Below are 24,613 nucleotides of genomic sequence, written 5' to 3'. Positions count from 1 at the left end.
CTTGTAAAGAAAATGATGCGAGTCCGGGACCCTGTAGTACCTATCGGGTTTGACAGGGGCCGGAGGAAGAGTGTCAGGGGTTATGCTAGACTCAGAGTACACAGCATCAATGACATTCAAAACAGGAGGAATAGCCAAAGGTCTATGCTGAGGTAAATGCAGAAAAGTTCTTAATCTTTTCCTGGAATCAGAGAATTCCTGGCCCTGCCATTTGAAATGCTCTCTCACAGTGTGAAGGGTCTCCCCGAAAGATAGTTCTTCAGGAGGGGAGGCCGAGGGGATAGATTCCTCTGCATCAGAATCCTCGTAGGCCGAAAAAGCCTCCTCCTGGTAGTCCGAGAGAGCAAAGCCATCAGAGGCCTCCTCTGAGGAGTGGGGATCAGAGGGCTCAACCCTGGGCCTTTTGTCTAGACGAGGTTGAGAGCCCCTAATTAAGGAAATAAGGTCCTCTGCTAAAGTTAGAATCTGTGAACTTGTAGTGGGTCCCTGAGGGATAGCCCTGGAAGGCATAGCTTTTGTGGGTTTAGCAGCTTTAGCCCTGGTGAATGAATTTATGGACATGGATGCAGGAGGCCTGGCTGCACCACGTGCTGGTGTAGTTTTGTCTAGAGGAATGGTGTCGGAAGTTTCCAAGACACCAGTTTCTGAAGGAAATTCAATAACCGACTCAGCAGGGGCCTCCGGGGCCGAGGTTGTCGGTTGAGCGGTTTCGGTGGCCGGAAGTACCAAGGACTCGGTTTCAGCCGAGACACTCACGGTAGGCCTGGCCGTGGTTTCAGCCGAAACCGCGGCCCACGTGTGTCGGTCCTTGTCCTTCCGTTTCTTTGTTAAATGTGAAGTCGGAGTCTCCGACGGCATATTGTACGAAAAACTAGCCCCCAAAAATTCCTCTGCAAACTCAGCCCGACGTCTAAGAGTGCGTCGGTTGAAGGAAGCACAGGCTAAACAGGCCGAGATGTCGTGGTCTGGGCCTAGGCAGGGGAGGCAGTAAGAGTGGAAATCCTTATGAGGTATTTGTTTCCCACAAGTTAAGCAATTATTAACTTTATCTGACATCGGCTGAGGCAAGAAAGAGTCCCCAACGGGGTACTTAGCTTTTGAAGTCTTCGGTAGCTGAATTACAGGAGCTGGCCGACCGGCACTTGTGAACTGCTTCTGCTTCGGGCACCACGCAGCAAGAAAGACTAAGGAAGATGGCGTTGGCTGATACTTTTATACCCCAGGCGCTCTGACGTCGGGGAAAGGGCGACATCAGCCGACGCCGGACCCAGACTTTGGAATCCGGCCGACCGAAGGGCTGCCTGAGGCAGGACAACCCATATGTGAGGACTGCAGATGCATCATTGAAGGACATCAGGAACAAACACAGTCACAGTACCAAGCAAAATTCACTTGTCCAAACAGTGTTGAAAATCAAATATATGCCCTTAAATCAATTAGAAACCTTTTAAAACAACAAACAGGAATTTACAAGAGATTTTCTTGTCAGAAATGAAAATAATATGCACAGAAAATGGAAATGTAACAATAAAAAGTTACAGTAGTGTTAAATCAGAAGAAGAAATTAAGCAAAAAGTGAAAAAATGCATTATCTCCTGTCACAACTTCAAAATGAAGCAGTTAAAGAACGGAAACAAAAGGGCTAGTTGTTCCTATGACACCACTGAACTTCAGTTTCCAGCAGAAGTCATAGAACACTTTAGAAAACCTCCACAACTCCTTAAAAGCAGTATTAGGAATGTAAACAACGCAACAGTAAGTGGGAATTCTGAAAGGAATTAATATTAGTAGTAAATACCAAGAATATTAAAATAAACAGTTAACACATATTTAATAAAACAGAAATAAATCAAATGTATATAACAATAGTAAAGAGGAGGGGACGTTTCCAAAAGGATCTTATTGGAATCTTGAAGCTGTAATCCACCAATGCAGGCTGCCAAGGAGATTAAACTGTGCGAGTCCTACACCTGAAAATAACTGAATAACTAACTGAATTTCCATGACACGAGTTATGTTTACCTTGGCGGGAGGGACTTAGCCTATCTCCTATCAAATGGAGTCAGAGGAGGGGAGCATTTAACCCATATGCCACTAAAGCAGCATGAATGATGAATATGTTTCTCTGTAAATCTGTATCTAAGTGACATTTTAGCCTCACCTCAGGATACGTACCCAAGGAGTGGCGCACGGCGACTGTGGTCCCACTTCATAAGGGCGGTGCCTCCACAGACCCTGGAAATTACTGCCCCATTAGCTTGACAAGCCTTATCTGCAAAGCCATGGAGAGGATCATAATGGAACTCATAAATAAAGACATAGGGAACTTGCAGACTTTGGATCCAACCCAGTTTGGCTTTGTCAAAGGCAGATCCTGCCTCTTAAACTTGGTTGACTTTTTCGAGACAGTCACCAAGGCCATTGATGAGGGAAAGGCAGTCCATACAGCCTACCTCGACCTGGCAAAGGCCTTCGACACAATACCCCACTCAGGTATCATCGAAAAAATCATCAGCTTGAATGTAAACCCATACATCACAAGATGGGTTGCAAACTGGCTAAGTGACAGAACCCACAGGGTCAGAGTTTCTGGGGCCATGTCAGACTCAAAGCCTGTCACAAGTGGTGTCCCACAGGGCTCAGTCCTGGGTCCACTCTTGTTCAGCATCTACTTTTCTGAAGTACAAGCAAACACAGGAGGGTTATGGCTGACAAAGTTTGCAGATGACTGCAAACTGGGCCATAGTCGAAAACACATCTGACACAGATATCCTCCAGAAGGGCCTCACAGAAACGGATAACTGGTGCCAGAGCCATGGCCTGAAGTTAAACGCCAAAAAATGCATAGTCATACCCTTCGGGATAAACAAGGTTACCCCTAGCTACCATACAGGTGGCAATCCACTGAGCACAGAAAAAGTCATCAGAGATCTGGGGACCCAGGTTGACAGTAGCCTTTCGTTTGACACTCATGTTGCTAAAGTAGTTAGGAAAACCTTCTATATCACCCACCTGATCATGAAGGGATTCACATCTAGATCAAGGGAGGTCATCGTCCCCTGTACTCATCACTCATTAGACCTATGATTGAGTACAATGCCCGCTCGAATGTATCTGACCAGACACCTGCTGCAGCTTGAAAGGCCCCAAAAGTTCCTCACCAAAAGGATAAAGGGTCTCAAAAATATGTCTTATGCTGCCCGACTGAAAGAACTCCAGCTCTATTCAGTCTCATACCGCTTGCTCAGAGGTGACCTGTGCCTGACATATAAGGCCATGTCAAACCCAGATTTGATGAATATGCTTCACCTCAAAAAATCTAGATCCCTCAGAACCACAAGGGGGGGGAGACTTAAACCTTGACACGGTTATAAATAGAACGTGCTGGAGGGACAGATTCATCACCCAGAGACTCCCTATGCTGTGGAACAAAATCCCGGTACATGTGAGGCAGAGCACCTCTCTGGCCTTGTTCAAGAGGAATCTTGACCAATGGATGGGAGATTGCAGATATACCCCAGGGATTACTTCAGTGTCACTGCTTGACAGAGGCACAGCAAAATGATAGGCATAGTTTTTATTCAAACTAAAGGGGTGGCGAAAGCCACATAACTATGGGCTAGGCTTATAAATGCCCTTGGGCAGATAGCCTAGTATGAACCTATGAACCTATGAACCTATGATGACCTGTATGAAGAAAAGTCTATAAGTAAGTCCCGCCAAGATTTTTTTCTGGGAAAGGAATGTAAAGTCCAGTCTTCCACTACAAAAGTACTTGGATACTGCATGGACAATGACACTTAAAACATTAAGAACTTTGAGCTATACCACTACATTGCTATAAACTGTTCAGTTTCAGTTTTTCCATCCTCTACAATTTTTGTCAAATTTTCTGATACCAAAATGAAAACTACAAGCTTGCCAGTACTGAAGAGACAATGATAAACTTCACACTACTGGGGTATCCTTTCTTTTTAATTTATAAACTCCAGATGAATTTTCTGGCATGTGCACAAAGATATGAACATAGTGAAGGAAGAAGACACGCAGTCAATAAAGTCAAAAAAGTACAGCAGTTAGTTCCTATGTAACGGCCTCTTCAGTCTACACATGCTCAAAAATGTATTCAACCATCTCTCCCAAATGCCTCTGAGCAACTCCCATGGCACACACACTACAGACATTTCTGGCAAGGGGTCCTGTTGAAAGTTCAAGGACTGCAATAACAGTCCTCAGAAGAGTTAAAACACAAAGTGCCAATATGACATCAGTGCCCTACCCTCCTTATTCCAAGGTACAGTGCACTGACAGCTGGTACACATATGTAGCAGGGGGTGTACAGACTCGGTCTCTCAAGTCATGGAGGGCCAGGGGGCTGTGTCCTTCCCTCAGCAAAAATACTAACAGCATTACAGACAGTTTCAGAGTTCACTGTTGACAATCTTTTTTTTCATGTCAGTAAAGTTTGCAATTATAGATCTCAAATTTCCGATGGGGAACTCTGTGCTACTGTATTCCAGAGCTTGATCAGCTACAGGACACATTACGTTTTATAAATTACACTTGAACTGTCCCCTTCTCCCTTTTCAATTCACCACCCCACATATGCCCCTGAAAGTAAGATGCACGCATATGGTATCTTCTTTTTCATTCTCTCCTTTATATGATAAATATACTGTCTTAAGTTATGTCTAATACCCCAGCCTTCTGGTATCTGTTGCACATTTCCTAGTAATCTTTTTTTTCTCTTTATGACCACAAGAATAACAGCATTCTAAGTGAAACATTCCTAATACCTGTACAGTGGAATGATAACCTCGGAATCTCTGCCCCCTTCCCCATGTACAGCTCTAGCTAAACAAATCTGCACCTGTAATCCAAGAGCTTTATCAACCATTTCAAATTTGAGGTGACAAAGAGTTAACAAGAGAATTAGATAACTGCTGACGGATTTGTAATAGCCAGAATTGTTTAATGCTTACTCTGTTAATCAACTAAATTAAAGGTTTCTTAGTCAAAGTCAAAACATTCCTTACCTCTTCTTCGGGCAAGAGCTTTCTTGTACCATCTTTAACAGGAAATCCACTGCCAAAGTCCTTGGAAGAAATATCTGCTCCATACTCTACAATGACATCTTCCTCAATGCTGCTGACAAGTCGCCAGAATTCCTTTTCCACCAGCTCTGTTGGTACCATCTACAGAGAGGCCCCCATGGTAAAAATAATATGAGGCAGCAAGCAAAAAGAATCCATTAGAATACTGGCATCATATTAGACAATGGAACAACTAGTCAATGCTTACAGGTGTTGTGACCCTGGAGATGCAGAGAATGTGAGGATGACCTCCCACAAAGAAACATGAGGTGGGTAAAGCCCTTTGGAAGAAATTTGGTTTAACTACTACTACTACGTCAGCTGATCAGTTGTCAGTCCTCACATATGTGTTCAAGTAAGGTACAGTCTTGTCCCAAAATAATACCTTTGTTCTGGCAAAATATCAGTGCAAGAAATGTCAGAAACAGACAAATGTAATTCTGTCAGATATATTTGCAGCATCCATCAGCAAATCAGAGGACACAATTCGCAAGCTGAAGAAACTGATAAGAAAAATGTACGACTCCTCTTGCAGAGGTAGGACAACCCTTCACCTGTCAATTACAACAAATGAACTTAAGGTACCATGTAAAAAAAAGCTACTTATTAACCAAATGCATGTCTGCTGTTTCACCTAGTTCCCATTTTATACCTGTTGCCATAAATCTGCACAAATTCAAGCAAAGAAGACAGTCACATAAGTGTTAAAGTTGTTCTTGTCAGCTAGGTAGTCTATCACAAGACATTTTAAATATGCTTGAAACTAACAACTGATGGTAAATCATTCTAAGGCAGACTAAACAGCAGCAAAACAGAATTCTGACATTCACAAACATACTTGTCCAAGTTCATGAAATATTGAGAATAAATGTTTACATTCCAGTTTTTCAGTGACAACTCAACAATACTCTGCTTATTCTCTCGGCATATATACAAAGTGCAGTGTGACTTAGCAATTCCAGGCTACCCGTTTACAGTTCAAAAGTTGTCAAAGCACTAACTTAATACAACTAAATCAGATTTGTTACAACTTAAGTGATTCAAGAAAATAAAAATTATATATATATATATATATATATATATATATATATATATATATATATATATTTTTTTTTTTTTTTTAATTTAATTAAAGTTTAGCATTTCATATTCATTCATTTATTAATTACATACTTAATCCAAAAAAGGATCCATGGAGGAACTACAGCCTAACCCAACAGTTAACAGGAGCAAGACAGCTCATACACAACAGGGCAACAGCTCACTGTAGGACACACATACACACATATAACATGTACTTATAGACAATGTAAACAATTGTCAAATCATCCATGGCTTGTCTTTGGGATACAAGAGTAAACAAGATGCTCCCATTTTTGGTGAAAGTGGTATTCAGTTTATTTCTATGATTAAAAGAATGGCCATAAAATATTTAAGCAAATATCACAGTTTTTATATATACAAGTTATAGAAATTCACTTCAACAAGGGCTGGTGCCATCACTTCTGAAAGCTTAAGGGACCTGGCTATCCAACACCAGGGCAAAAACAAAGCCATTTTCGTCAAAACTGTAGTCAATGAACACTGAACCACAGGGACTAAATTCCCATACAACCAGTGATGTGCAATCTTCTGGAATGGCAATGACAAAATCAATACTAAGTTTATTTAAACCCATAAGATAAATTTGTGGTTAGCTATGGTAATGTTGGGGAAAGCAAAAACTTCTGTTTTTTTAAACCACTGCATATAGGCAAATGAAGCAAGTCGAACACTGATAAGAGTCCAATTAAGGCAAACTTGGCAAGTAAAGAAGTTGCTACTTCAGTTACATTCAAGACAACTAAATATCTTTAATTTTCAATTAACAGCTAATTAAAAACAAAACTGTTTATGACAAAAGATAAATATATATTTACCAAATGTTGTACCTACATGAACTGGCATGTTAAAATAATCTGATTTGAAATTGTCTGCCATCTCTCCAAAGCTCTGGAGGGTATACTCCCGGACAGCTTGTTCAAATCCAAAAGCCTCATGAGGTTTGCTGCACTCCTAAAAAAAATATAATGAAACTATCATTATGCAAACCAATTCTCCTTGCATATCATACTATGATCATGACTTACGTTCACAAAAGGAACGATTGCAACTTATAAAAAGTCATTTTAAGTAGTTTTGAACAGCTTTAAACCTCACACTTGTTCATGCAGTAATGTAAAAGAGACAATGTAATTGCTGGAAAAATACATCAGTTTCAAAGGTAATCACCACATCAAATGATCTTCAAGGGAACACTTTGTAGCAAGCAAAAAAGAAGTTATGTACTCACCATAACGTTCCATCTGCATTGTCTATTTTCATTCTTCGTCAACTGATGGGTTTGGATCCAACTTGGCTGTTGCTAACGCTCGTGGCAAACAAAAACTCTCAAGCTTCTCCCTTACCCAAAATGCACCAATCCCAATTACTTCAGATCTTGTTTGCTGCCTTAGTAGAAATTAAAAGATGGAAATCATCATGGAAAAGCTATATCTGTAGTTTATGTAAATAATGACATATAGGTCCTCTAAACACTCATTCTTCCAGAAGCCTTAAGGATTCGGGTTGGTGGGAGGGAAGTTGAGGAACTTCTTTATCTGATGTTGTCAATTTCATTCTGTTCTCAATTGATGGGACAGAGTCCGCAGCTACCTAATTTCCAGTGGGGAGTCAAGTAACAATATGCTTGAGCACCACATAACCAAAAGATGTCCTTCCTTTGGCGACCAGATCTAATTTGTAATGAGTAATAAAGGTATGGGATGTAGTCCAAGTAGCTGTTGCACAAATTATCATCCGTGGACACTCTGGATTGAAAAACTGGGGAAGTTGCCATGGATCTGGTGGAATGGGCGCAAATAGGTTTTGTCAGAGCAATGCCCAATTTGTTATACACGAAGGAAATGCATCTAGAGTAATTTTGGCAACTGGTTTGCCCAATGTTGGTTCTCATTATGAAACAAATAACTGGTCAGAATTTCTGATGTTTTTGGTCCTATACAAGTAAAAACGCAACTATGAACATCTAATAAATGTAACACGTATTCTCCTTTGTTAGAAAATTTGGGAAAGAATACTGGCAAATTAATATATTTATATTGGGATTCTGACACCACCTGTGGAAGAAATGACAGTTTGGTATGTAAGGTAACTCTGTCTTTATGGAAAATCAAGTATGGAGCTTTTGAGCACAATGCTTTGATCTCAGAAATTCTTCTGGCAGAGGTAATAGCTACTCAAAAAATTGTTTTCCATGAAAGCTATTTGAGTTTGCATATAGCTGAAGGTTCAAAAGGAGATTGTGTAAGAAACTGCAGCACGCTACAGAAGAACAATTTATTCCAACATGAAATTTTGATATCGCTGCTAACTTACTTTAACAGTAGAACTAGCTCCTTCTTCAAAAAAAATGCGCTAGAAATTACAAGATATCATGAATGGAGGCTGGGAAAGGTTCAACATTACATTTTTGAGCCCAAAAATAAATCTCTTCCATTTGCTGTAGTATATTTTCCTGGTGGAAGGTTTATGGGAGGACAAAATACAGACATAAGAAGAGAGCATAGATTGTCTGGCTATTAATGGAACCAGAGAAACCAGGCAGCCAGCCTGAGGTTTACTATTTTTGGAATTATCATCCCTGTTGGGTGAGACTGGAGGTCTGGAGTAAGATCCAGAAACCAAGGTGGATGGAATCAGGTGAGGCCAAAGGAAGGGAAAACAAATTTATCTACGCCAATAAGGGGCAATGAGGATGACCTTGCCCTTCAATCTTATAGCTTTCTGAAGAAATATGGGAATTAATGGAGTGGGAGGATATGCATAAAGGAGACCGAGGGCCAATGGTGAAGTAAAGCATCCCTTGGGGATTTCCTCTATGGGGAAATTCGGGCAATGGAGCTGCTACATTTCTTGTTCAGGGGCGATGTGAATAGATCGCAGCAACGCTGGCCCCACTGATGGAAGATTGTGTTCAAAATCTTTTTGTTGAGGGACCATTCGTGAGGTAGAAGAATGCACCTGCTCTATTTGTCTGCTATCACACTGGACTTCCCCGGAATGTGCGTTGCTAAAAGAAAGCGGTTGGAAGACATCGTCCACTGCCACACTCTGAGAACTTCTCAAAAAAATGGGTAGGATTTGGTTCCTTCCTGTCTGTGGATGTACTGGACGACTGACATGTTGTCCAACTGTACTGCAATTGTCCCCAAAGGGAGAGCATTCTGAAATGCCTGCAACGCAAAAAACTCTGCTCCCCTCTCTAGGGCATTTATATGCAAATTGGCCTCTTCAGAGGACAAGCTGCCTTGGACGGTCCTCCCCAGATAATGCCCCCCCCCCCCCAGCTGCGAAGGGTCTGTGGTCACTATGGCCTTGGGCTGAGGGGGAATAAAGGGGCAGCCTTGTAGAATCTGGTATGAATTAATTCACCACTTGAGATCCCTCTTGCAGGTGTGAGTGACTCTTATCTGGTAAGACATAGGCTGATAAAGAATTGTCCACTGAGAAGCTAACATCTATTGAAGAATTCTCATATAAAATCTGGCAAGTGGTACTAACATTATTGCTGCTGCCGCCACTGATCCCAGAGCCTGAAGGACCAGGCTGGCTGAAACTGAAGTGCTGCAGATTATCTTTCTGATTTGGAATCTTATAGTCTGAACTGTCAGTAATGGAAAGGAAGCAATGGTTGTTTTTGTATTGAGAATCGCTCCTATAAACTTTAAACTCTGAGTTGGTTGCAGAAGAGACTTGTCATAGTTTATGGTTATCCCCAAAACAGAGCAAGTCTGGAGAACCTGATCTCTTGCACATATGAATTGATGCCTGGTTGGAGCAATAATGTGCCATTCACATATGGAAACACTTGGAATCCTTGCAGTCTCAGGTGAGCTGTTACTATTGTCATGCACTTGGTAAACACCCTGGGGGCTGTGGGGAGTCCAAAGGGCAAAAAGATAATGACTGGCTTACAGCCAGATGCGCAAGTACCTTCTGGATCGTCTGCTCATCTTTATATGGTAGTATGCATCCTAAAAGTCTACAGTGCACATCCAGTCATCCTTGCCCCAGAAAGGGGAGAATGGACTGAATGGTGACCATTTGAAACTTGGTTCTTTGAACTGTCTTGTTTAGTTTGGAGAGATCCAGAAATGGTCTTCAGTCCCCTCTTTTCTTTTGCACCAAAAAGAACATTGAGTAAGTTCCGGATTCCCTCTGGTCTGGTGGGACCTTTTAGATGATTCTTTTCTAGCAGCTTTTGTATCTAAATTGCTGCTTACTCCATCTCACTATGTGGAACATAAGGGATTTTTCTTGAGATTAGAGGTGAAAGGGAAAAGGGTATTATACAGCCTCTGGAAATAATGTTTTGTATCCAAATATCTTTTGTCATATCTAGCCAGGCTCTCTGGTGCAAGGATAACAGTCCGTCCAACTGCCACCAGAGGTGGACAACTGGCCCTCCTTTCAGGAGTGCTGATAGGTTTTGTCAAACAACAATTCTCTGGAACCCTGGTTCTGCAAGCCACTTCTGCCACGGGCCTGTGACATTCCTCCTTTAGGTCAGTCATCAAGGAGCCTCAATCCTCACCAGTAAAACCAGTGAGAGATGTTCACTTGGAACAAAAATAGATACAGAAAATATTTTTAGATGCAGCTCTCTGCACCAAGCACAATTTCCCTTAAGAGCACACAGGGAACACACACAGTCTTGGGGCTGTTTCCCCCTCTTTCTCCAGGCCCCAAATACGACTCCTTACTGACACAACTGTAGAGTTGAGTCCTCAGCCGAGTGTTCCAACCCAACACCACTACCACCCTCTCTGTGAAAAGAATGGTCTGTTTCCCAGCTCCAAGTAGATGATACACACACACTCTCTGAAATTTGATTTTCACACACACATATAGACACACACACACACACACACACACACACACATGTATAGATTTACTATCCCAGACTATACGGTAGTTCTACCACCACTACCACCAGAACACTTCAAAGCCAGCTACTCTAAGGCTCTGACAAGGATACCCAATTATACTGAGTAAAATTAATACTAATACAAATGGTAGTGTTTGACCAATGCAACGGGGCTTTCAGGAGCAGCCCCAGTGTCACCAAATAAATCCAAGTACTCTCAAAGGTTAAAATATGCTCTAAAAAACAGCCACAATGAAAAGATTAAAAATATTTAATAATAAAAGAACATGGAAATACTAAATATCTACTTACAATAAACACCAGAGTTTCATCAGAGGAAATATTAAAAACAACATAGATGGGTAGATTCACAAAGATACAGAAACAGTACTTACTAATTTCACTATATTTCACTATATTTTCTTGACTGATCTAAACAATTACTATTCCCAGGTTACTTACTAAAGCAAGGCAAGATGAAATGGGTGAGTGATCCTTCTTTGTCAGGTTCCAAAAACAGACTGCCCAGAGACTCCTGTCTTATCTAGTATTAAAACCTAATTTTAGTGTTGGATTACAGAATGGCATCACATACATTTGGTCATCTGACTCTGGTTCCCACATTACCCCCTTTACTAGGAAATGAACCAGAATCTAGCAAATATGTGTTATCACACATACACAAACATCTTATTAAAGCTCTGTGTGTGTGTGTCATCACACATACACATAGAGCTTTAATAAGATGTGTTATAGCACCTGGAAGCTATACAACCATTTCAAAAACTTCCACCCTTCAAGGAGTAGGATTCCTAGTCCTGATTTTCATATACATTTTGTCTCTGGCTGCAATCAGAACTGTAAGATACAATCTAAACCAGGTAATTTAATTTCAGACAATTTTCAAAGTTAGCTGGACTGCGATTAACCTCTTCTCTTCCAGTATTCTCTGTTACAATATATTCATTTCAACAGTTATAATACAGTCTGACATACAGGTGTATTTTTCTTTTCAACAGGACCCACTATTGGTACATTTTTAACAAAAGCAGCTTTACAAACACATTTTTCAACACAAGCATTTGTACAAATCAGTTTGATAGACAAATGATATATAATTTGTTGGCATATGTTACATATCCACTGCCCTATTTCTCCTGACATAGCTGGCAATGCCCCCCATCATCACAGGGGCATCTTTGTTCATTACATTTCCCACCTTTGCCTCTGGGGGAACAATCTCCACGTGTGTCTTGAAAAGGACTCTGAGACTTCTTGAACCACATTTTCGACCACCTTGTTAATTCCTGGAAAAGGTTTGCCTCTGACAGAGTGCCTTTTACTTTGGGGCTGAATAAAGACAATCCGTCAAAAGGAACACTGACGAAAGAATACTTGAAGGGCTGCACAAACTCAAAGAGGCACACCCAGACGTGTCTCCTTAGGGAAATGCCCAAACCCACTACCCTTGAGGTTCCCTCTGCTACACATGAGATCACCTTCATGGATGAATTAGATATGGACTCTAGGGTCATCAGTTGGAAAGTAACAGATGCCTGAACTTCAACAGAAACAGCACCCAAGAGGGTATTTGATAACTCCTTGATCAGATCCCTCTGTAGTCTAGTATAATGTGCCAAATAGTTCCGAGACCTCAAAGCAAAGTTTGCTGAAGCATAGACATCATTCCCAAATCGGTACATCACCCATGACTCCCTGTTAACAGGAACTTTCCTCAGCTAGTTTCCTCTTGTTGGCTCCTGCAACGACCATGGCATCAACAGGAACTCCCGTTCGCCAAAACTGCCTATCTGCAGGTGGTGCCATTATCCTATCTACCCTACAAAGAATGGGCTCTATGGTGTTGGGGTATTTCCATGCCCAGCGTGAAATCAAATCAATGAACTCATAGGTGGGTGGAGTCACCCAGGAGGTAGAGAGTCCAGTACCAAAAGCATCCAGGAGAACACAGTCCTCAGACATAGGATTGCTGGGTGCCCAACCACCTCTCCATTTAAGAATTTCTAGGATCACTCCAAAGAAGACATCTTCAGGAGGTGTTTGTAGGGGGGGGGGGATCTATGTTAAATATTCGAACATCCAAAATGTGGAACAATACATGGTCGAGACCAAATGTTCGACATTTGGATGTTCGAATATCAAAAAAAAAAAAAAAAAAAAAGAAAAACACACCTTAACAGTGTGAGCAATGGGGCAAAGCCCCCCACACCCCCCCTACTTAAATATACCAACTCCGAGACCGCACTTCAGTGCAGAAAAGGGAAATTCTCCCTATCTGCACCATACAGAAAAGTCAGTCATCTTGAACACTTGAAATTTCGAACGTTTGGTCTCGACCATGTAACGTTACAAATTTTAAGCATTCGAAGAATTGACATAGACCCTTTGTGGGGACCCTTCATCTTCATCAAAATCTGTGTCTTCATTAATGGACTCCTTTGGGAAGTCTAAGTGTTCCCTCTTACATGTCGTCTTCTTCTTAGTAACCTCCTCAGTGGGGTGCTTTGGGGAGGCATCAGGAGAGGAAATTACAATTCCCTGGGTGGGAGCCTGTGGTTTTGGTATTAGCTGTCCCTGTGGAATGAGACAGTGAGGCTCTGAGTGCTGAGATATCATGGTACAAGACTTAGGGATCCAAGGGGGCTGAATCCGTCAGAACTGTTGAGGCAGAAAATACTCTCTTTATAGACTTGAAGGCACAGCAGCTTGGAGAGAGAGAGAGAGAAAATATCAGATTCAAGAATACAAGCTTCTGAATCACAGGCCTCCGGTGCTCCAAGGGCAAAACCTTCAAGGTGGAAGCAGGAGACGAGCAGTCCAGTGCCAAGGGGCACCCCAGATCTGACAGGTACACTATGGCTCCAGGATGACTTAGATCCAGAAACACTGAAGCAACAGGAGTCAGAAGAAAAATCTGTAAAGGGGGAGTACTAGACATACAAGTCTCCTGACCTGGAGGGGCAGGAGTCAAAGGAACAACAATCTGGTTCCGTGCCAACAGAATCTTCTTCACCAGTCTCTCCACATATTCTTCTGTAAGGCTTCTGGAAGAATGAGTGGAGTACAGATGGAGACCTGGGCCTTTCTAAAAAATGGGGAAGGTACCCTGTTAGGGACAGGATCCAGTGATGGGGAGTACCATGTTATAGGAAGTAATCTGGCAGTCTGAAAGTCAGATTCAGATTGCATTGGATCCAACAAAGTCGGATCCAAGAGCTTTGTCTTCATTGGATCAGACTTAGGAGAAGTTGGATTGGATACTTTTTCCTCAGCAGGATTTTGCATTTTTGCTTTTTGGATTCAGGATTGAGACCTCTTTCTTGACGAATCTGAAGCAGAGGAGGAGGAGGATGGCTTCAAAGAGGTTTTTGAAATGTTTGTCTTAGAGGGAGAACCTTCAGATACAGCCTCTCCAAATGAAGAAGGAAGAAGAACTTTCAGTATCTACTTATTTTTGCATTCTACTAATGTCAGAGGATTAAAGCCATGGCATATCTTTGAGAGGTTCTTCACTGAAAGAATACAGGCCCCATTCTGATGGACTTCCTGGGGACTTGCTGGAGAGACTGCAAGCTGGACAACTGGATGGGGAACAGGAAATTCATCCCCATTTGGCACCTATATCTCTAATGGACACAAGTAACCTGTAAATGGTCCATTTCCGAGGCCATAGCTTGTAAATATTTCATCTCCCAAGCCCTTGCTTACACCACTTGTCAAGGGTATCAGAATTTGTCAGAGATTTGTGATGCATTGTTAAGCTTAAAAAGGCCCTTGTGATTGTTAACCTAGTAAATTCCTATGAACCTATATAGAGCAGTCCTCCTGTAAATGGAAGGGCCTAGACAATAGACACAAAGTGTGTGGGCATCAGAAAGTGGCAGCTTGTCCCCACACTTTGAACACTTTTTGAATCCTGCTGGTTTATCTGCCATCACTAAGTCAAAATATGAGAAAAAAGATAAATAGTAACACTAGAATAACAGGGTGAAGAAAAGTCTGTTTTTTTTTTTTAATACGAAAAATAGAGAAAAAAAAAGGAAGGGAAGGAAATACCAACAATGGTAAAGGAGCTACAATGATGTCGTAGAAGGAAAGAAGATACTAACAACAGTGTATAAAGAGTACAAAAAATGTACAACAAACAAAAAAAGGGTCAGAAAAGTACAGTTGCGTACCTACCATAAATGTAGATGTTCGAGTGTATTCACTGTTGCAGTCATTACACTTGGGTTATCCTGCTGGCAGGCTACCCACAGTCAGCCTGAATTCCAAAGTCTTGGTCCGGCGTCGGTTGCTGTCACCTCTTCCCTGACGTCAGTGTACCAGGGGTATAAAAGATGCAGCCAAAGCCATTTTCTTCAGTTTTTCTTGCCCCAGATGTCAGATGCCCCCAAAAGGGTAGGCTAAATAACATTGCTAATAAAAGCATGCACTAAAATAACAATACCTTCATCTACAAGCAAATACACCACATAGGTTGTAAAGGATAGAGAAGTACAGATAAGTCCCAGCAAAGAAAGGGGGATGGTGGGTGGGCAACCTGTACTGCAACAGTGAATACACTCGAACATCTACATTTATGGTAGGTACACAACTGTACTATGTTCATCATGTTTCACTGTTGCAGTCATTAAACTTAGGTTGAATCCCAAAGCTGAGGTTGGGCGGCTGGGTCTAAATAGAATTAGGAGTAGCTATAAGGCCCTGAAAGACTGCAGTGGCAAAGCCTGCTCTGGATTTAGAGTAAAGAGGCAAGTGGTAGTTCTTAGTAAAAGTGTGCACTGAAGTCCAAGTTGCAGCCTCCAAAATATCCTTGGTTGGTACGCCTCTGAGGAAGGCTGCTGAGGTGGCTGCTGCCCTGGTAGAATGTGGTCTAATGCCCTTAGGCACTGATTTACCATGTTGTGAATAGCAGAAATGAATGCAGTGTCCTCTCCATTTTGAAATAGTCTGCTTTGAGATAGCCTTTCCTTGTGATCCTGCAGCATATGCCACTAAACGTTGCTCAGTCTTTCTGAAAGCTTTAGTTTTGTCCAAGTAGAAGCATAGCTGTCTGTGTATGTCCAAAGACTGCATAAGTCTCTCCCCTTTATTCTGCAGGTTTGGGTAAAAAGTAGGCAAATGAATGGTTTGGTTAAGAGCCATACTGGAAACTACCTTAGGCATAAATGTTGGGTTTGTCCTTAGAGAAACCCTGCCCAGATGGAAGATAAAAGGTTCCACAACCATTAATGCCTGTAACTCTGAGACTCTTCTTGCTGAAGTTATTGCTAGGAGCAGAGCTGTTTTCCATGATAAGAATTTTATGTCAGCTGTACTGGCTGGCTCAAAAGGAGGCATTGTGAGTTTTTCCAAGACAATTGAGGTCCCATGCAGGTATTGGTGCTCTCCTTGGAGGTCTTATGTTTTTGGCCCCCCTGAGGAACTGCATAAGCAATGGATATGAAAAAATAGGTGGGTCTGTATTGTAATGAGCTGAAACAGCAGAGACATGGATCTTAATTGATGAGAAGGACAGGCCTTTGTCCAGCTTCTCAGTTAGATATTGTAAAATCTGAGGAATATTTGGAACAAGCGTGTCAATTTCTTGTGCCTGGTTCCAAGCACAGAATCTCTTCCATTTTTCTGCATAAGATTTTCTGGTGCTGGGCCTCCTGGCCTCCAAAATGACATCCATAACCGCTTTAGAGAGAGGTGTATTCTGAATGGTAACAGTATCCTCCATGCAGCTAGATTTAGAATTCTGAGTTGGCTGTGCAGGATCTGATTGTTTTGTTGGGTCAGTAAATGAGGAATATGAGGCAATGTCCAGGCTGGGCCTTGGGGCAAGCTCCTTAGGACTGGGTACCAGTGTTGGCGTGGCCAATCCGGGGCAATCAGTATCATTTGTGGCTTCTCTTGTCTGACCTTTAGGAGTACCTTGGGGAGGAGAGGCAGTGGAGGAAAGGCATATACTGTAAGGTTGTTCCAGCTAAATGACAGGGCGTCCACTTTCCATGCTTGTTTGTGATAAGTCCTTGTGCAGAATCTCTGAAGTTGGCAGTTGTGAGGGGAGGCAAAAAGATCTATGTCTGGGCGTCCCCATTTCCTTGTTATCATGCTGAAGATTTGTGGATCTAGTTTGCACTCGTGAGGGTCCATGAGGTTTCTGCTTAGTTCGTCTGCCAGAGCATTTGTTTTTCCTGGCAGGACTTGTGCTTACAGGTGTACTTGGTAAGTCAATGCTGTGCTCCACAAAATCATGGCTTGTCTGCAGAGGGGGCAGGAATGTGTGCCCCCCTGCTTGTTTATGTACCACATGACTGTGGTGTTGTCCGTCTTTATCAGCAGCTGTCCTGGATGAAGTAGGTCCTTGAAGGCTGTCAGGGCATTTTGTACAGCTAGCATCTCTTTTTAATTGATGTGTAGATGCCTTTGGCTTGGGGGCCATGTGCCCTGAATACATTTTCCTGCCATGTGGGCCCCCCCCAGGCATAATTTGATGCATCTGTTGTTAGTGTTTGCCTGGCTGTGGGTAAAGTGAATGGCTGTCCCTTGTTGTGGTGATGCCAGGCTGTGGCAATGTTGAGTCCAAACACTTTTTAGGTACCACTGTAGTTTCCTCATATGCAGTCTTGCATATAGAATTAGCAGAATGCAGGAGGCCATGTAGCCCAGAGCCTGCAGAATTTTTCTTGCAGATAACTGGGTCTTTGTTGCCATGTTTTCGAAGTAAGAAGTCAGATGCCTTTATTTGTCTGGAGTGAGATAAGCCATCTGGGCAGTTGCATTTAAGCTTGCACACAGGAATATTATCTCTTGAGATGGTACTAGTTTTGATTTCTTTTTGTTTACTGTGTACCCTAGGTAAATTAGTAATCTTTTTACAAACACCAGATGCTTTAGTAGAACGTCTTTGGCCTCTGCTTGAATAAGGCAGTCATCCAAGTAGGGATAATCTGAATTCCTTTTTGTCTGCAAAATGCAATCACTAGTGCCAGGCATTTTGTGAAGACCCTGGGCGCAGTAGATAAGCCAAAGGTCAGTGCAGAGAATTGGTAATGCTTTGAGCCAGCTATGAATCTGAGGTATCTTCTGCAAGATTGTCTGATTGTGACATGCAGGTATGCCTCTTTAAGGTCCAAAGTTACAAGCCAAGCCTTTTTGCCCAGCATGGGCAGAAGCTGCTGCAGAGTCAACATTTTGAATTTCGGAACGTCCAGAAAAGTATTTAGAATAGACAGGTCCAGAATCGGTCTCCATGCTTTGTCCTTTCTGGGTACTAAGAAAAGTCTTGAGTAAAATCCTTGTCCCTGCTCTTGTTGTGGCACTGGCTGAATAGCCCTCATGTCCATGAGGGATGAAACTTGGTTTTGTACCTCTGCCCATTGATTGTGTGGCAGGTCTGGCATACCTTTTGCCTTTGGAAGGCTGTGAAAGTGGAACCTGTAGCCCTGAGAGACTATATTTAAGACCCATTTGTCCTGGGTAATCATGTGCCAATTTTGTGAAAAAAGTGCTAGCTTTCCCCCTAAGGGTGCTGCCAGAAGATAAATGCTTGGCATCGGCAGAGGGAAGTTATTGGGACTGTTTCCTATATGGCTGTGATTTGTCTTCTACGCTTTTGGAGGTAGAAGCACCCCACTGTTTGGGCCTGTATGAGCCCTGGGGCTGTTGTCTGCCTCTAGGGAGTCTGTATCTGCCTGTTTGTGGCCTGTCTGACACGGGAAAGGACCAATACTTAGAAGGCCAGTTCCTGTTAAATCTGGGTGGCTGCACCTGTAAGAAATCCTTCACTGTCTGCATAGATTTAGCTTTATCCTCCATTTTCTTCAACACCTCTTCTGCCTTAACACCAAACAAAGTATCATGCTGTAATGGAGCATCCAATAATTTTGCTTTAACATGATCAGGCAGAGTCTGTTCTTTTAACCAAGCATGCCTTCTAATTACCAAGCCTGTTATGGCGGCCCTGCAAGAGGCCTCCATTGAATCATAACCACATTGCAAAGTATGTTTTCCCACTTGTTCAGCTGCATGCAATAAATCCTGCAATTCCTTGTTCTCAACACATTCAGAATTTGTCAACATTTTCTGTTTTAACAGAGACATTAAATATTGCTGATATTTAAGCATATGAAACTGACAATTTAAACCCCTTACAGCCAAGGTAGCAGAAGTATAAACTTTTTTCACCCATCTGTCCAGTGCCCTAAAATCTCTATCTGAGGGGACAGGGTTTTTTGCAGTAGCAGCTTTGACCCCTTTGGGACCCTGAGAAATGGTTTCTGGGTCAGCAGCAGGGTTTTTATATAGAAATTTATGAGAATCTGGAACCCTGTAGTATCTGTCTGGCTTAACAGCTGCAGGAGGTAAAGAGTCGGGAGACAGGCCGGACTCTGAAAAGACATCATCTACAATGTCTAGAACAGGAGGAATAGCAAGAGGTCTGTGCTGAGGAAGTAAAAGAAAGTCTCTGAGCCTTTTCTTAGAATCTGAATAATCTTGGCTCTCCCAGTGGAAATGCTCCCTCATGGTATGCAAGGTTTCCACAAATTAATAATCCTCAGGAGGAGAAGCTGAAGGAATAGATTCTTCAGCATCAGAATCCTTATAGGGAGGAATAGAGTATCCCTGTTCAGAAGGGGAGTCAGAGAAAATGGAAACCTGATCAGAGGAATCATATTCAGTGTCTTGCCTAGGCCTCTTATCAGGAGGGGGATGGGAGCCCCTGATCAAAGTAATTAGGTCTTCGGCCATTTTGAGCATCTGTTTCTTAGGCATGGAAGTCTGTCCTGGAGAATGCTGTACTTGTTTTCTTGTCTTTAAAACTGTTTTAGTCTTTGTCTTTGATGCTGAAGTTGGCTTGATATAAAGCTGTGTAGGTCTGAAAACACCCCCAGAAGCCGATGCCTGCTCAGCGGCTCCAGACCATCTGAGGGATTAGTTTCCGAAGGTCCAATATCTTGAGTATCCAGAGGCCTAGCTGTTTCCACGTGGGAGTCGGAGGTGGCCTGTGGCTCTGAGGCAGCGGGTGTCAGGGACTGCGAAAGCGCATCACTGAGAACCGGCGACTGGCCTAGAAGAGGCTTCATCGTCAGTTTTGGACCTCGGATGCCTGTCCTTTTCTTTTTCTTTGTGCTTTTTATGTACTCCAGTCATCGGCTGTTCCGACGGCATTATGTAGGTAAACCTTCGGCCAAAGTAATGAAAAGCAAAATCGTACCGACGCTTAGTAGTGCGTTGGTTAAATCTAGCACAAAACCGACAACTAGCAACGTCATGGTCAGGGCCTAGGCAAGGAATACAGTAAGAGTGAAAATCCTTATGAGGTATTTGCTTCACACAAGAAATACAATTGTTAACTTTTTCTGACATCGGTCTGGAGCAAGAAAAAAGTTTCCCCAACGGGGTACTAAGCTTTATTGAAGACTTCGGATCTGAAATTCAATTTCAAAAATCTCAGGAGTCGGCCAACCGGCACTTGCGAACTGCTTTTGCTTCGGGCACGGCGTGGCAAGAAAGACTGAGGAAAATGGCATCGGCTGCATCTTTTATACCCCTGGCACACTGACGTCAGGGAAGAGGCAACAGCAACCGATGCCGGACCAAGACTTTGGAATTCAGGCTGACTGCGAGTAGCCTGCCAGCAGGATAACCCAAGTGTAATGACTGCAACAGTGAAGCACGATGAACATCAAGAAGTATATAAATGCAAGTAAGGGATAGTAATAAAAAAAAGATTTTAAGTAAGGAATACAAAAAATAACACACTTATCTGAAGAACTCTCAAGAGAGACGGAAGACTGGGTCTTTTGCTTGAAGTAGCAAACGAGATATGAGGTAAATGGGGTTGGTGCATTCTGGGTAAGGGAGAAGCTTGAGAGTTTTTGGTTGCCATGAGCTTTAGTAACGGCTCAGTCGGATCCGAGCCCATCAGTTGAGGACAGAATGAAAATTGACATCAGGTTAAAAGTTATGCACTGACTGTGTTGCTAGATCTGTAAGAAGTGTGTCAGTTTTTATTAACTTTAGGGAATGTATGCCACAGACATCAAGCAGCGCAGAACCTGGAATTATTCACACAGTTGTTTTTTCCTTTGACCCATGATGTGGTCTGGCTCTCATCTCTTCAGTTGTTCATGGCAAGTTTCTCTGGTATCCTGAGTATACAGAATTGGTAAACCATGCTAAGAAACAGAAAAAAGTGGCACAAACCAGCACCTTTTACTTGATGGAGAGAAATAGCAGGAAACTGGCTGAATGTACTGGGCCTACATAGGGGGTGACTAAGGGGAGCAATGTATTATAAAGACATCACAGATGTAGTGTTATAAAAAGTATAGAAAGTATGGTTCTATTAAGAACTTACTGCTGCTGTAGTCCTTGTATCTAGAATACCCTGTATGCAGGTAGCCCATGGTAAAGCCAATTTCCAGACTTTTACTATCCCCAGCGCTTCAGCCCATTGGCCTATAGGGCTCCAACATGGGCACCCCAGGTCAGACCTGTGGAATCCATGGTCAGAGTCATTTCAGGTAAAGATGCTCTGAAGGGCATTCACTGATTGTGTACACTGTCAGATCTCCCTCAATTTGCAAAGAACAGGAATTGTGGTCAATATGGGATGGGTACCATCGGCTTCTTAGGTAACAATGGAGATTGCTCATACACAGGTGAGCTACTGTGCCATTATGATGTAAGTTGCTATGAAGTTTAGAAACCTAAGGAATTCTCTAGCACAGATTTCTGTCTCTTACAGAACAGTTCTGATGTTCGCTGTTAACTGGGCCACCTTGTCCTGTGAAAGGAAGGCTCGGTTCAGGTTGGTGTTCAGGCAGATCTACATGACTGCAAGCCCCAGATTTCTGAAGCAAGTCAGACTTGAAGTCCAAAGGCTTGAGGATGCTCTGTTGAGATTCTGACAGGATTACTCAATCATCTAGAAAGGGACACATTTGGATGCCCTTTCTTGTAACAGGTTACCAATGAAGTCAGGCGTTTTGTAAATAATCCAGGTTCTGTAGACAAATCAAAGGGTAAAACTGTGAACTAGAAACAGTCTCCTCTTGCTGCTAGCTAATGAATTTTCTGTGTTTCTTGGCAATGGGGATATGAAGACAGGCATCCTTCAGATAAATGCTAACCATGAGTGCACTGAAAGGAAGCACTGATAACATGATTTGAATGGGTAAGCATCTTGAATTTTGCAACCCTGCAGAATTCGTTTTGATAGGAAAGGTCAATGTGGGCCTCCATCAACCCTTTCTCTTCTAGACTAGGAATAGTTTTGAGTAGAACCATTGTCCTTCCTTCTAAAATCACTCCACATAAGGGGGACAGTTGCCCCTTAGGTACTGGCAGAATGCCTTTGAATTTTAAAATGTCTTGGAAATGCATCCTGTTAACTTTGAATGATATTTAACACTCAGTGGTCCTGGGTAATTCATTCCAAATTTCTTACAAAGAAGGACAAGCACCCTCCAACTTTTTCTGAGGGAGGAACAGAGTTATTGAGTACAGGAGAATAGGCTGGTGTGGATTTAGGAAGAGAAAGCAGTGGGGGAGCTTGGCTGAGTCGCTGCTAATCCCACTGGCTGTCTCAGCACTGAGGGCTCCTGGGAGTGTTTTTTGGGTCCAGCTTCCCATTCCTTTTATATTTTCCCTTCTTTACTTTTGCCAGGTCTAACACTGATCTGTGTAGTGAGTGATGGCCATATTTTTGCTGGAAAATTCCTATTGTATCCTGAAACAGGGAACTGAATAGTCTTAAAACTAGGAATCCTTTCCCTTTTCGTCAACCTTTAGTAAAAGTTCCTGGTCAAGGGAATTGCAAAACAATCATCATTATTCACTGGGTCATTCAGGATCTCTATCTTTACATTCTGTCTGGGGCATGGTTCTCGGTCAGGCATATCTCTGTATCACAGATCTTGTAGCTTTTGCCCTGCATGATCACTCATATTATCACAGCCATATTTTTTGAGTGATTGGCAAGCTGAAAAGAGAGGACATGTAGGTCCAACACCTATTGCTTTAGATCCATTAATTGAATCCCCCTCTGCAATAGCCCTTAACTTCTCTATCAGGGACTGCTGGTAAGAAGGCATGTGGGACTAGCAGTTGGCTATGAAGGAAGGGGCAACAGAGGTGCACACTTTTCAAAGCGCAAAGTACAGCTGCGTGTTCCACTTACCTGTAACAGTAGACATTTGTAGAAAACACTGCCTTACTGGCATATGGGCAGTAGCGCCCTGCTACCCTAACTCAGGAAGTCTGCCAAAGCTCAGAATTCCTCCAACTGCGTGTCTGTGAGGGTGAAAGGCCAATCGCCTGGCAAGACCAGGACAGCCTTTCACAGCCACAACCTCTAAAGAGGTTGATGTTTTACAATTTTCCCATTTATTAATTAATTTTACATGGTTGCTGGTAGTCTTCTTGATCATCTCAACCTCCCAATACCAGTTTTAAGTTCATGTTCAAAATACTCCTGATTTTTCAAGTGAGTTCATTAGCGGGTTTTTTTCTGCTACTCGAGCATTACCTTTGGAACAAAGATAAATATTTCACTGACAGAGTCTCTGCATGAACAGGTGGCCACGGTGATGCAGCGGTTAGTATTGTCGCCTCACAGCAGGAGGTTCTCCAGTTCAATCTAGGTGGATTGGATACTCTAAATTGGCCGTAGGAATGAGTGCGTGCATGTGTGTGTGTCTTCTGTGGAAGGTTGGGCGCCGGGCTGGCAGCTCGACACCATAAAACTCCACTGCCAATCATGAGCGGACAGTTGATCCACTGTGGCGACCCCTAACCGGGAAAAAGCCAAAAGAAGAAGTCGTCTCTGCATGAACTTTCTTACTGTCATTAGAATGACAAGCACAGTCACCTTCAGCTTGCTGACTCGCTCTTTCTTGCCTAAATATACATTTATTTCCTCCTTAGCCTGTTATACATCCAAACACATTTTAATCCTATGAAAAAAGTTTCTAAAGACAGCTAGATACACCAACTTGAATCTCACACCTCTCTTGACATCCAGATTGTCGGGATAAACTTGCTTCTTCTTTGTCTAGTGTACAATAAATAATCACTTTCCACAAACATTCTGTTGCTTGAATTTTAATACAACTCTCTTCTGACACTGTTTTGTCAGGAGCAGCTCTGTCTGCTGGTATCAGAAGGCATGTGTCTCTCTTTTTAGATACGAACTCCTAGTGAGTCTGATGCCTTTGATGGACTGTCTTCAGGGTGAAAGAAGCACAGTGCGGACAACAGCCACACCAAGCTCTGGGTCAAGAACAAACAACTAATGAAAATGCTTAGAGAGTTGCTTATTCATCACATGTTTACTAACTTTTATAAAACATTCTTCAGAACTATAATCGAAACCAGACATGAGCCAAACAATCAAGCAGATTACAAAAATAAGAAAAAAAAAAATCCCCACAGGGTAGTTATCTGGCTGCTGGAAGCAGCCCAATCAACAGACTGAGCACTGCAAGACTCATACAGTTATGTACAATGCACGCAAGAAACATCTGAATATGGT

At 42.5% G+C, this 24,613-nt stretch overlaps 1 protein-coding gene across 1 annotated transcript in view; it reads right to left on the bottom strand.

Moving 5' to 3' along the window:
- The window catches only part of KDM5A (lysine demethylase 5A), a 2,605,143-nt gene that overhangs the window by 1,898,942 nt on the left and 681,588 nt on the right, over positions 1-24,613 (bottom strand). Inside the window, exons 9-10 of the mRNA XM_044088480.1 lie at positions 7,029-7,148; positions 5,037-5,195 (exon numbers count right to left, since the gene is read on the bottom strand). Coding sequence (XP_043944415.1) covers positions 5,037-5,195; positions 7,029-7,148 — 279 coding nt within the window. The remainder of the gene's footprint in view (positions 1-5,036; positions 5,196-7,028; positions 7,149-24,613) is intronic.

The sequence above is a fragment of the Protopterus annectens genome, chromosome 11.part0 (genome assembly GCF_019279795.1).
Source record: "Protopterus annectens isolate FY-2018-M chromosome 11.part0, PAN1.0, whole genome shotgun sequence".
Taxonomy (NCBI): domain Eukaryota; kingdom Metazoa; phylum Chordata; order Ceratodontiformes; family Protopteridae; genus Protopterus; species Protopterus annectens.
The sequence above is the reverse complement of the archived record's forward strand: the minus strand, read 5'-3'. Positions and strand labels throughout refer to the sequence as shown.